The sequence below is a fragment of the Syngnathoides biaculeatus genome, chromosome 3 (assembly GCF_019802595.1).
Source record: "Syngnathoides biaculeatus isolate LvHL_M chromosome 3, ASM1980259v1, whole genome shotgun sequence".
Classification (NCBI taxonomy): Eukaryota; Metazoa; Chordata; class Actinopteri; order Syngnathiformes; family Syngnathidae; genus Syngnathoides; species Syngnathoides biaculeatus.
Window position 1 is genome coordinate 9444567 of NC_084642.1, and position 14254 is coordinate 9458820.

General features: G+C 44.0%; 2 protein-coding genes across 4 annotated transcripts in view; one reads left to right on the plus strand and one right to left on the minus strand.

Moving 5' to 3' along the window:
- The window catches only part of LOC133497904 (fibulin-7-like), a 49833-nt gene extending 36218 nt beyond the window's left edge, over window positions 1-13615 (minus strand). Inside the window, exons 1-5 of the mRNA XM_061814163.1 lie at window positions 13494-13615; window positions 11931-12003; window positions 11678-11847; window positions 9060-9220; window positions 8710-8787 (exon numbers count right to left, since the gene is read on the minus strand). Coding sequence (XP_061670147.1) covers window positions 8710-8787; window positions 9060-9077 — 96 coding nt within the window. The 5' untranslated portion in view covers window positions 9078-9220; window positions 11678-11847; window positions 11931-12003; window positions 13494-13615. The remainder of the gene's footprint in view (window positions 1-8709; window positions 8788-9059; window positions 9221-11677; window positions 11848-11930; window positions 12004-13493) is intronic.
- Window positions 13616-13883: 268 nt separating this feature from the next.
- Window positions 13884-14254, plus strand: part of si:dkey-234i14.2 (RNA-binding Raly-like protein) — a 64342-nt gene continuing 63971 nt past the window's right edge. For 2 of the 3 annotated variants that reach the window (XM_061814173.1, XM_061814170.1), the window contains exon 1: window positions 13884-14027. The gene's annotated coding sequence lies outside the window, so the exon portion shown is untranslated. The remainder of the gene's footprint in view (window positions 14028-14254) is intronic. The other variant, XM_061814167.1, reaches the window with a different exon arrangement.

Consider the following 14254-nt stretch of genomic DNA (forward strand, 5'->3'; position numbering starts at 1 on the left):
GTGTCAAATGAAACAACCAAGTAATTCAATCTTTATTTATCTGCACAATTCTGAAAACGCGTACGAGTCATTCTGAGGAAGCTCTTACGATCGCTTTAGAAAAAATAACAACATACAGTAATCAAAAGCACATTCGTAATACACTTGACAGCCGGCCCAATGAGACCGTCAATGTAAATCACAGTTGCTGTGATGGAAAAGGCAGTAAACTGCCCATCAAAAGCATGTCTATATGAGTTCACATCCACGTTACCCCACAGGGTACACATCCTTTTTAAAAGCATTGTACTCCTTCATGTTTGTAGATACTAAGATGCAGAATGTCTGCTTTGTAACACCAAGTGAAAAAAATAAACTACATCCTGTCAGAAACCAACGGTGCGGGGGCGAATCCAGATGCAGGACTTCGAGGCGGAGCCATAATGTTCAATGTGGTTTATTCCGGAAACTGGTCGATACCAAAAAACAGTCCAAAACAAGGCAGAGGCACAGAAACACTAGGCTAGGCGGGATCCAAAAGACATACAGTAAGGTCCGATGACTATGGGGCAAACGAACAAACTTAACAAGACATGGTCAAACAAAAGGGCACAGAATTGCTGTGACTCGGATTACTCTAATTTACGCATAGAAGTGGAGAGTTCCACAGGGAGTGAATGCAACTCACTAAACACACAAGGTAACGAACCAGCAACTGCTAGAGCCAAAACTCCAAACTTAAATACATGGTCTAATTAGAGTCCAAATGGAAAACAGCTGTGACAGGTGACAGGTGTCAGAGGTGAAGCCGCCCAGAGCAGTGGCCTGGCCATGCCCCTCCTGGCAGTGGCCAAGCCATGCTCATGACACATCACACATTTTGTTGTTTCTCATGAAATGCATGTATGAAATGTTATACTATATTAATAAAAAATCTTATTAATAATAGAATAATAAATGAGAAACGTTTGGTCGCTATTTCACTGATTTAATCTATTGCGGTTCTGATTTTGGCGATCACTTTGATGAAACGAAGGCTTACTTTGAACAACAATAATGAAAACATTTGGCTTGGTTGTCATGATAATAAAAACATTCCCAACTACTGTTTTTAAGTCGTATTTATCACATTTTGTCATGAACCAACGGTGCGTGGCTGGACCCAAATGCAGGACTCCGAGACGAGGGCATGATGTTAGGCGCAGTTTAATTCAAAGCTGAGGTCAAGCAGTCCGAGAAGGAAGAGCCACAACAACGCTAGGCTATAAGCAAAGTCCAAATACATGAAGTAGGTCTGATGGCTAGGAGGCAAACTTGGAAACACGAACTAAGACGGGACTATGGTGGCACGGAATCGCTGTGACAAGGATAGCTCACACTACACTTTTTCTTGGTAATGGAGAGTCTTGCTGGCAGTGAACGCAACTCACTAACTCAAGGCAACGAACTGGCAAATTCCAGTGACAAAACTCCAACTTAAGTACTTGGTCTAATCACAATGCCTCATGCGAGCTGCGACCGTCGACACGTGTCAGAGATGAGACCGCCCAAAGCGGTGGCCAGGCCACGCCCCTCTTGGGGGTGGTCTATTCTTCCTCATGACACATTTTGTCAGGAAAACCTATTAATGGTTTCAAATGTAGCCACTCTTAAAGTATATTTTCATATTCTCTCCAGCAGAATTTACCATCTACAGATACTTCAAAGTGTTGAAATAACTTAAATGGCTTGTAGTCGCCAAGAATCGAGTTAAATTGTATAGTTTGACATCCACTGAAGCTGAAGATTCAACTCACTGTGGGCTCAATTCCCGAGATCCCGAACTGCAGACGCTAAATTTTGTGTTGACACATTCTAACAGATTGTGTTGTTATCACAGGTGTTTCTGGGGTTTTGCTCTGATTTGCGCTGATTGTTGGAAAATTTGGGAGAGCGCGGCAAGTCCAAAATGAATTTTGAAGTGATGGAATTGGAAGTGTTAGTGGGAAAGACAAAAAAACAAATTACTGAGTTACAGAAAATAAAGCAATCGCTACGACAATTCTGGGGACGCTAACAAACAACATTTGGTGGGCAGGTGTACATTCTACGGAACAATGTGTGTGTGAAACACTTGGGGAAGCCACCACCAATTGCCACAGAGCACTAAAATAACGAGACTCAGAAATGCAGAGTTGAAAGGAGCTTTGACATGGCTGATATGACATAACTCCTTCTTGTAACTGGCTCCAACCCAGCCCTTAAATCATTCAGAAGCTCCCAAAATACATTGCTGAATGGATGATACGTCGGGATCATTTTTGTTGGAATTTCAAAAAATGTTTACACGAGGGGGAAAAGTTCGCCAGTCCGCCTTTTATTTTTATTTTTATTTCCGCTCGCGCCGCTTAGCATGTGGCTTTGCACCTGCCTTTCAGACGCACTATTTAAAGATGCAGCCGACGCAATTCGTCTTAGGTTTGATAAATCACTTTACGCATGCAAAATTCATCTATTTGCATTTCCTACTCCCACAACACGCAAAATAAACTGCACGCCAATTTAGCTCGCTTGACAGACGCAATCCTAGTTGCACCCAGTTAGGAGATAAGCCTCCACATCAAGTTTGTGCTTGTTTTCGTACGTGCAAACCTTTGGTAAATCGGGCCACGTGCGAGCAAAAGGATGCAAAGTCAGGCAGCAAGAAAAAGATAAACAACTATGGAGTTAATCATTAATGTCCACCGAAGACAAATTGAATAATTTGCTCGCATGATAAAGGCTACTGTTGAGAGAAGAGAGAAGTGGGGGATTAAAAGTAATACAAGTAGAAGATCTTCAACGGGAGGCTGATATGTAAATAAATAAAGAGTGTTTTGGTGTGTGTGTGTGTGTGTGTGTGTGTGTGTGTGTGTGTGTGTGTGTGTGTTTGCGTGGGATGGAGAGGTGGCTTTCTCCAGGAAGTCACATATTAATTGAAAACGACAGTTTCAATTAAAAATGTAATCATTCTGGCCACTTTCTAATTAAAAGCGAAGCGGTTGATGGTTTTGACTCATTAACTTCAAAGAGTGATCCAGCCCGACGGAGGTGGAAAGTAGGAGAGCGGGAGGGGTTGTGGGGGGGAAGGGGAGGGGAATGCGTGCCATTCGACCGAGAGGAAAGGGAACCGGCGACTGATGGAGAGAGAGTCGAGTGACTATCATCTGTTACAATTGCGTCCTGTAAAAGACGTGACTCGCTTGAAGAAGACGAGCACTTTAATGATAATTAAATGGCGACGTGGCGGCGGTCTGCAACCTTGCACACAACCTCCACCTGTGTGGCTCAGCACATCCTTTAAATATAAGATCAAAGACTTCGGCATACAGTAAAGTATTTACATTTAAAATATTGCGTTTCAAATATCTTGTCAATTTAACACATTGTAGAGAAGAAGGTGGCACGGTGCATCAGCTGGAAAGTGTTGGCCTCACAGTTCTGAGGTCCTGGGTTCAATCCCGGACCCGCCTGCGTGGAGTTTGCATGTTCTCCCCGTGCCTGCGTGGGTTTTCTCCGGGTACTCTGGTTTCCTCCCACATCCCAAAAAACGTGCAACATTAATTGAACACTCTAAATTGCCCCTAGGCGTGATTGTGAGTGTGGCTGTTTGTCGCTAAGCGCCCTGCGATTGGCTGGCAACCAGTTCACTGCGTACCCTGCCTCCTCCCCGTTGACAGCTGGTATAAGCTCCAGCACTCCAGCGACCCTTGTGAGGATAAGCAGCGAAGAAAATGGATGGATCATAGAGCAGAGTCTCATGAACAATAACAAAATGGAGCTTTAATATTATTAAAAAACACGCCCGTCTCTGCTTTGGAACGCTCATGACGTGTCCACTTCATGTGCTGGCAAACTGCCAGTCAAATACCTCCAACATAACCTGAAAAAATGGATGCAACTTCATCTTGCATATTTCTTATACCTGCACACCGCTACATGTCAACACCTAAAGCCTCCAGTGGCTGGAATATATCTGAGGCACTCTAAATCGACCAACCCAGACCGAAACAGGGTGGCTGTCAAGCTAGACTTTTTGTCCCTTCGTCTTTTATCCCACTTCCTGCTTTCACCTTACTGTGGCATATGTGCACAGACAGACGTCAACAAGGTGCACAAAAGCTGCGACACCAGTGCGAAGCTGGCTTTCAAGTCAGGCTTCGTCCCCCACCCTCCATGCATTCACCGCTCTCCATAGCATCTGTGCATTCAGGGCTGACAACAAGGCACTCTAAAGTGGTGTCCTGGCATAGCTCACTCGCTTAGTTAACTGCATGTTGCAGCTGATGCAAACAAAGGCGCTCAAGCTCACTGCAGAAGGGGGGACTCATTCCCCAACTCCACAGCGTGTCATGTGAGGCCTTTTTAGCCACGCCCCAAAAATCTGAAAAACAGTTTACACTACAGTTGTAGTGCTGCATTGATGTCAGTCTTTGTACCTCCATACATCCATTTTCTTTGCTGCTTATCCTCACAAGGGTGGCAGGGAGTGCCGGAGCCTATCCCAGCTGTCAATGGGCAGGAGGTGGGGTACACCCTGAACTGGTTGCCAGCCGATCGCAGGGCACATAGAGACAAACAGTCACACTCACAATCCCATCTAAGGGCAACTATGAAGCTAAGTAGCGGAGTAACCTGGGATGCGGTGAAGCATACTCACTAACACAAAGCAATGAACTGGCAAATGCCAGTGACAAAACTCCAACTAGGTCTAAGCACAGTGCCTCATACAAACCAGCTGTGACCGGCGACAGGTGTCAGAGATGACACCGCCCAGAGTAGCAGCCCAACCACGCCCCTCCTGGTAATGGCCAAGCCTTGCTCATGACACAAACAACCGCACTTAAAATCACACCTCGGGGCAATTTAGAGTGTCCAATTAATGTTGCATGTTTTTGGGATGTGAGAGGAAACCGGCGTTCCCGGAGAAAACCCACGCAGGTACGGGGAGAACATGCAAACTCCACACAGGCGGGTCCAGGATTGAACACTGGACCTCAGAAGTGTGAGGCCAACGCTTTACCAGCTGCTCCACTGTGCCTGAGTCTTTGTACCTGTTTCCAGCAATTATCTTAAAAAATGTAATGTATCTAGAAACTATTCATCCATCCATTTTCTGAGCCGCTTATCCTCACGATGGTCCCGGAAGTAGGGTACAGCCTGAACTGGTTGACAGCCTATTGCAGGGCACATGAAGACAGAAAACAGTCACACTCACAGCAAAAGGAAATTTAGAATCTCAAATGAATGCATGTTTTTGGGATGTGGGAGGAAACCGCAATGCCCAGAGAAAACCCACACAGGCTCGGGGAGAACATGCAAACTCCACACAGGCGAGGCCGGGATTCGAAATACAGTCCTTAGAACTGTGAGGCCAACGCTTTACAGCTGTTCCACCGTGCCTCAGTCTTTGTACCTGTATTCTCCTGTAATTGTGTTTCTCCATCGGTGATCAGGCCAATAACTTAATGACGATTGCCTCATCCTAGGGAGGCAATGCACTCATGGGTGAAGAGGGCGTGCAGTAGAGGGCTGAGCACAGAGCCTTGGGGGGTGCCCATGCTCACTGTCCTCGTCGCTGACATTTGGGTGCTAGCTTTGACGTTCTGTGATCTGTCTGCAAGGAATTGCAGCACTAAGTTGAAGAGGAGGGCCGGAGGTCTAAGTTAAGCAGCTTCTCTGCCACGGTGCTTTCCAATAAACAGCATTTGCACACAAGTGTCGTTTTTTTTCAACAAGTGGGAGGGCTGTGTGGATGTCATTGTCAGTGGAGCAGTTCTGATAACCAAACCCAGCTGAGTAATTCGAGATAGGACGGTGGAAAAAGATGAATGATTCTGCGTTCTCTCACACTTTCTAACGCGTCTCACCGAGCCCCGTGCGGGAAAGGTGTTAAGTCAAAGCGTTACTCTCAATATCTCATAGTGGGATTTAATCCTTCTAATTACTTCGTCAGAGGGTGTTCGTATGATCTCCCCCCCCCCACCCCCCCTCTCTGAGGAACTTGCTATGCTCCTAGCCAAATCATTTTTTACTTTGAACGTAACATCACAAGTCTCGGAACAGTGCACGGCTCCTGTATTTTGGGAGAAGGAACACACAGTCTTTGCAGATTAAACTCGTCAGTGGACATATTTTTGTACCTTACATCTAAGTCCCCTAGTTTTACCATTCAATCAGCTATAAAGACACGCAGTAATTGTCAACATTTTTCACAATTAGTGCAGTTTGAAATCCATTAATCACATTCTCAGTACATGACTTCAACTGTGTGAGTGCTGAAGGTCTGTAGCCACACTCTGTGTCATGCAAAGCACAAGCTCATTTTCAGAGCATTTATTGTTGCTAGGTTACTAAAAAAAAAAAAAGAAAAACTGTATTCCAGCCCAGCACAACCATGATAATCCTTCCGCGTCCAGAGTTAAATAAATGGGTGGTCCGTCATGGCCGTTATCAGTTTTTTGTGCCAGTGTTTTTGACAGCCTTGATATTGTAAATTTTGATTGGGCTACTTCAGAAGAGTGACAATGTTAAGCCGGGGCTGCGTCTTCAAAAAAAAAAAAAAAAAGAGATTATTTATGAGAGCACTGCAGGGAAAAAGCAAGCAACGCACTGGGGTGGACTTTTTTTTTTTTCTTTTTTTTTGCGTGGCGGAGTTGAACGCTGTCAACGCTGAACTTCATAAGATTTGTGAAGAAGATAGATGGCGCCGATGAAAACAAGTTTAGCAGAATCTGGGCAGGAGCACAGCAGAGTGGATGGTAATTAAAGTCTGGTGCATATGTGTGTGTGTGTGTGTCGCGCATCTTATCATCAGTTTGGCCAAAATTCACATCTGCTACCGAATGCTTAAAAAAAGGTGGGGCAGAAATTTCCCCACCTGGGTTCCATCACTTAAGATTCACACATGAGGCACTTTCACACAAACTAATATGTATTGATGAAGGCACTCTAATTTACTTAATGAATGAATTAATCTGAAATAGCACCGGACCCATTGGTTGCCCTTACGTCTTAATTTTTCATTTTTCTGAGACATTAGTATGAAGCTCCAGAATAGACATGGATGGGGAAGAAAGGAATTATGGCCACAATAGAGCGGCAACGTGGAGACAAAATGCTAACTTGTGGCCACAAAATAGGTGTGAGGTTCCGCAGCTCGTCTGACTTTGAGCGTGCTGGCATTTCTGCTCCTTGGAATCAACATGACAAGTCGAGGTTCACCCCCTAATCTTCATCTTCACTTCAAAAGCTCTGCTGATCTGAAAACCCAAACCGATACGGTGCTTCTATCTACAGCAGGGGTGTCAACCTCATTTTTGTCACAGGCCGCGTTTTACTTACAGTTCCCCTAGGAGGGCCGTTACGACTGTGAAACCATAAAAATGTTTAACAGGCTCATCAAATTAACATATGGAATTTATGAACTCGTTTTGGAATAAGAAATTGAGAGTAATGGGTTTTTCAACTCTTGTTGTTTGGGAAGACAAAACTGCTTGTAATATCTCAACGTTATCATTTACGATATGACAATTTAAAATTTTGGTACAGATTTGAACAAAAAAAATCATGAAAGTTGATACGTATGATTTGCCTTCGTGGGCTGCAGAAAATCATGCGGCGGGCCGGATGTGGCCCCCAGGCCTTGAGTTTGACACCTGTGCTCTACAGGGATGCTTTAGCCATTGAGCTGGTTCCCAAATTTAAATTTCACAGACAATTTGGGTGAAACCCTTTTGCATGCTTTTCTGCTGCAAAACATACTTGACATAAATATACCCTGGTGGCAGAAAAACAGTTTGATTCCAGTTGACGAATAGGAATGCACACAGCAACAGTATGCTGCATTAATTTACGTAAATTAGTATTTTCTGGCCACATATATTTATTTTGTCCCAACCATCTAGCATCCATTTTATACCTATGTTGGAATTTGAATAATAAACTTCCCATGAGGTGGCATCATGGCTCAGCTGGAAACCGTTGGCCTCGCAGCTCTGAAGTCCCGGGTTCAATCCCAGACCTGCCTGGGTGGAGTTTGCATGTTCTTCCCGTGCCTGCGTGGGTTTTCTCTTGGCACTCCGGTTTCCTCCCACATCCCAAAAGTGCCCTGCGATTGACTGGCAACCAGTTCAGGGTGTAATCCGCCTCCTGCCCGTTGACAGCTGGGATAGGCTCCAGCACTCCTGTGACCCTTGTGAGGATAAGCGGTTAATAAAATGGATGGATGGATGATGGATATTTTCCACATTCATCATTTGAGTCTCCATGTGATCATTTACACCCCACACCACTGGCAAAAGTCTGGTTAGGCTCCAGCACTCCCCCGCGACCCTAATGAGGATAAGCAGCTAAGAAAATGGATGGAAAATTCGCATGTCATGTTGGGCTGCTGTATATTTTGGAGTAGTCTTCCAATTTTGTGGAAGACCTTTCTTTGTTTCCAGTGCACAAAGCAAGTTCCATAAAGCAGTTTGATGTGTAATTAACTACCCTGATCTCAACCCCATCATACACCTTGGAACTAAATATGAACTAAACCAGAGACTGTGAGCCGGAAAGTCTTCTCAGGTCCGATATCAGTGACGTTTAAAGAATGGAAGCTGCTGACTCGTTTTTTTTTTTTCCCCTCGGTATCAGGGATATAATGTTCTGCAATTGGGTGGGAACCAGTTCAGGGTGGATGGATATAATGGTGACTTGTCTCAGTACCTCTGTCTGCATGTGCAAATCCAAACCCACAGGCCAGGACACACCAACCGGCTCTCTGTCCAGTTCAGTTTGCAAGTCCTGTAAAAGAACATAATGAGGTTTTCACACTGAGCGGCTCCAGCAAGAAAGGCGAGGAGGAAGGACGATTTGAAGTGGAGGAAATGAGCGAGTGTGTATGTGTGTGTGTTTCGGGGGTGGATGGTGGTGGTAGACGCAGACAGGGAAGGGGCCGCAAAAAAGAAAAGGCACTCAATGATAATGTATGAGCTGTCTGCGGTGCTCCGTGGCAAAGAAAGAAAGTGCAGTGGTCCATTTAAAAAGAAGATTATCATGTCAAGATATAGTAATACCTCGGTGAACACACGCATCCGTCGGATACACGAGTCAGTCCGTATGTCTGTCTGTCTCTTTGTATGGGGGGGGGGTTCAATGACGAGGCAGGAAAGAAGGATGTTTTGTCGGACGTCTTGGCGGGGAGCAGCTTCATAAATGTACCCCTTTGACCACAAACCTATACAGCAGATATAGAAATGAGAGACATTATCTAGTGACGTTACATATTGTTATGATTTTTAACTCCAATAATTTTTTTTACAATGTTTATCTATTTTTTCAGACATTTAGTCATTATTTTAATCAGTCTTTTCCTAATTGGCAGGAATTGAATGTACCGTAATTCCCGGCCTACGGAGCGCACCTGGTTATAAGCCTCACCCAGTACATTTGTAAAGGGAATACCATTTGCTACGTACATAGGTCGCACCCGTGTAAAAGCCGCAAGTGGACACATAGAAACCCACATTGAAACACGAGATATTTACAAAGAAAGACGGTACACAGAGTTTAACACTCGCACCGCCACCCTAATGCTAATGCTAGCACCACGCTAACAGAGCCGGTACGGTGACACGGTCTGAGCGCTCCCCCGTGCTTAAAAGTCTCCTTGTGATTGATGCGCGTGCGTTACTAACAGGGGAACTCTGGGTACGTAGGAGATGGTTTCTGGGAAATCACCCGGTCTCATAGTTCCCCTTCTTCTACATAGAGGGAGCTAACCTAACCCTAACCTAACCTTAAAACAAAAGTTGATAAAAAGATATATACATATATGTACGTTCGCCGTGTTCATCTTTCTGAGACGTCCATGGTGAACATAAACGCTCGGCGACAAGTTGTTGAATGTCACATGTTGAAGCAAGGGTGGAGATGCTTCAGAGACGCCGGATGTTTACAAAATATACGCGCATGCGCATTAATCACACGGAGACTTTTCAGCACCGGGAGCGCTCAGACCATCACACTGGTAAAAGTCATTTCCTCGGCACATATATTCCACCGGTCTCACTCTTAGCTTTTCTGCTCGAGTGCCCCCTTGCGGCCGTTAGAAAAAATGCACAAATTAGCAGCGTCACCGCATAAAGCGCAGGGTTGAGAGCGTGTGAAAAAAGTCGCGGCTTATAAGGCAGAAATTATGGGAAATGTTTTCAGTTACGAATTATTATCACTTCTGCAACCTGAGCCTCCCTTAACTCAAAATCAAAATCAAAAGCCTTTATTGTCATTATATGCTGTGCATACAACGAAATGATGAGTGCTTCTCCACAAGGTACAATAAAATAGAATAAAAATCGCAGACTCCACCCCACTAAACGCACTATTGACTTCGTGTTACACATACAAAACTAAATGAAGAAAAGCAGAATAGATTATTCATAATGAGTGCCTTTTTGTAGAGAACAGGGGTGTCAAACTCATTTTTGTCGTGGTGTCAGTTTCCCTCAGAGGGCCGGTATGAATGTGAAACCATGACAATCTTTCACCTACCATATTTACAGATGAAATTTACGAGTTAGTTTTGTAATCGCAAATCAAGGGTAATTGCTTTTTCAACTATAGCTGTTGTTTGGGCACAGAATATTGCTTATCTCAATGTTATCATTTGTGATGTGACAATTTGAACCTTTAGCACAGATTTCTTCAAAAAATCAGGGAAGTCGATACTCGTAATCTGCCTTCGCGGTGCCACATATAATCATGCGGCGGGCCAGATTTGTCCTCGGGTCCTTGAGTTCGACACCGGTGGTATAGAACATACGTAATATTGAAAATATGCCATCGGGATAGTTTCAGCATGAACAGATGATTTAGTATGGTATGATATGCCTTTTATTCTCATTCTTCAATATATGTGAAACATACAGAGCTCCAAAGTTATTTACCAAATTATATAAAATGCCCCCCCCCCCACCAAAAAAAAATTACAAAGAAACAGCTACCTTTATAAAAATAAGAAAACTAGTCTGAGCCTAGACACCACACCACCTGGAAACAACGATACAGTGGTGCCCTAAGATACAAAGTGACCCAATTTAAGACTTGTTCATGATGACTGAGTCATTCTTATGAGGTCACCAAAGGCACTTCATAGTGAGATTGACCCAGAGTTGTGTCCACGCAATGGCATAAACACAATCATCCATTACGAAATCAGTATATCTCTCTATATATGTATATATGTATAAGTGAGTTTTTCCAAAGTAAAGTTTTCCAAGACCTGTTTACAGAAAATCTTTTGGGCCTGGCTGAGCGCTCAACCTCACTGCTGCTTTTCTCCCTGCGCGAGTTCATCAGGAGAACATCGCCCACAGCCTTCATCCAACGCTGTGGTCAATTTGTCAGTTGGCTAAGCACAGCGTGAGTTTCGCCAGGCCCGCAGCCGAGTTTCAACATAAGTGCATACATAAATTAGCACCATTTTTCATGATTAAGGAAACACTTTCATGGTCAATCAAAAGGAGTTTGCAGGATACTTGCGAATAGTTTGGGGGGGAAACGGCAGCGCGCGGATATTATCCGGGTTTGCTTTGCATTTTAATAGCAGATTGATTTAAAGGAAACTTTCTCTTTGCAAGGGCAGTGTTTGTGGTTTTCTTGTGACTACTACACAATGTGCTTGTTTGTCCGGTACCTTCATTTCCAGAGTTGTCTCCCTCTCTTTATACTCCCAATTTGTGTGTGGATGAGTCAGTCCATAGGGCAACATCAGGCTCGTTCTGCTCCACTACCTCTTTGCCTGCTTCCTGTCCCCGTCTCCCCGCACTTTTCACTCTGCTGTTTCTCTTATAATGGATCTAATAGCTGACAATGAAAGAACCAGATGGAAGTCAAAGCTATAAACCCGTCTTAAAATAGTCAAATTGTGAGCGTAAGTGTGTCCTTACATTTAACCGGTAACGTTGTTCAGGGCTGCGCGGCTATTCTGGCACACGGGAAACAATTCGACCTGAAGGTCGGCTGGAACAGTCAGGCCCAAAGTATTTTTGTCACATGCAAGCAGTAAAAAAAAAAAAAAAAAAAAAAAACAATTTGGAACAAACTCAACACGCATGCCAACCGGGGCTGCGGAGAGAGACTGCGCGTACGTTTGCACGTTTGACATCCTATTTTAGCATTTTAGCACGTAAAAATCAATCATCGCGGAGCACAAAGAGCGGCTAAATCCGATGAGATTAGTTTCACACAAAGCGACATTTTGTCCCAATGATGGCACCAGAGGAGAAGCCAGGGGATCATTAAATGTCAGGATGATTCATCTTGCGGGCGCTCTAGCGATGCCATAACAGTGCAATGTATCATGCGCTTCATAAAAAAAGAGTTTACCTCTCACCTCTCCGACGGCACCGCTGGACATGAAAACGCTCGTTTCGAAGAGTGCCTCGTTGTGAATTCACTACTGATTATACTGATTCGGGTTGATTGATTTTCAATTCACCTTTTTATTGCCATATCTTAAGTTACTGCAGAAATGCACCAAATTGTACAAAAGGGACTGCCTAACTGAACTAGAATTGTTGTGGTCTTGGTCCCAGGCCAGTCTCAGTTGAGTAATTTGGTTGAGACTGAGGCCATGACCTAATTTTGGAAAGTATCATTCTGAAATTTGATCAAAATCGCTAGACCTTGAAAAAGATGGTGGATGAAATGAAATAGGGCTCGCTTTGCTACCAACAGATTATAACAATTATTATTATTAATTATTTGTACAAAAGGGTGACACGGTGGAACAGCTGATAAAGCGTTGGCCTCACAGTTCTGGGGTCCTGGGTTCAATCCCGGACCCGTCTGTGTGGAGTTTGCATGTTATCCCCGTGCCTGCGTGGGTTTTCTCCGGGAACTCCGGTTTCCTCCCACATCCCAAAACATGCAACATTAATTTGACACTCTAAATTGCCCCTAGGTGTGATTGTGAGTGCGGCTGATTGTCTCCGTGTGATTGGCTGGAAACCAGTTCAGGGTGTACCCTGCCTCCTGCCCTTTAACAGCTGGGATAGGCTCCAGCACGCAAGCGACCCTTGTGAGGATAAGTGGTTAAGAAAATGGATGGAGGTAGAGAAGGACGCAAGTGTGTATATACACTCCTTTGTGCTTAAAAACTACTCTAAAGTATGTCACTATTTATCGGGTGGGTGGGGCCACCTTGAAAAGGTCAATAAACTCTCATCTTTCGTTTATTAGCATAGTGTCAAGATGCTTGATTGATTGCTTTAGATAATTGTTTAAATGAAGGGGCTGATGACAAATTTAAAGACAAAATGCATTTGTTAATCATAATTTCTTACCTGGGTACCAGGTAAGGTCCTTTCTAAGATGCTTGCTCACAAAAACATACGTTTCAAGCAAGTGATCTTAGCTCACAAAAAAGCATTAGGATTTGTTTTTTTAATTGTAATGTATCACAGTCTTCAATTGGTGTGATACTTTTTATACTGTTTCTACATTCTTACCTGTTATAATTCTGTATACTTTATGGAACATATGTAGTCTACTCCTGTGTTTTTCAGCAGTGTGTGCACATGTTCTTGATGGCAGTGGTAGGGTGGCACCAATAAGGGGTCTTGCAAAGGACATCTTTTAAGCTAGAACCGCCACTGCACGTACCTGCCAGTACAACATGGCCGAACCTTCAGCTTGGATCTTAAGAACACAGGATCAGAGAACCCCCGACCATGCAGTACTATATATGGCCCTTGAGCGATGCACCAGAATGGGATGAAAACATGCCGTTTATAAATGCCGTGGGCTGCGACACAGAAAGAGGATTTAAAGACATTTGTGTTTCTTGCGTTTCTTTCCTCCGTTGTCATCACAGCCGAGTTACACGATGTCCCGCTGCTTTGATGTCACACTATTTACGGAGCTCATGCAGTTTTCTGCTATGCCGCATCAGCTCCACACAAGCGGTGGAACCGATAACCAAATCAGGGTGGGGAGTACCGAACTGTGCCCACGGGAACTGAATGGTGGAAAATGCCGGCTGAGTAAGTAAAGATTATTGCAGCTTCCATATCTATTTCTCCAAGTGAATGACACAAACAATGACTAATTAAGACACGGCGTCTATTATTGTGGTCATTATTTGAGGATAGATGGTTATATATTGTCGCACAATGTTAGTTAAAACAATATTATCTTTAGTAATGGGGAAAAAAATGACACAGCTGTTAAATCAGATCTTCTGTTTAAGCCTCACCCAGTACATTTGTAA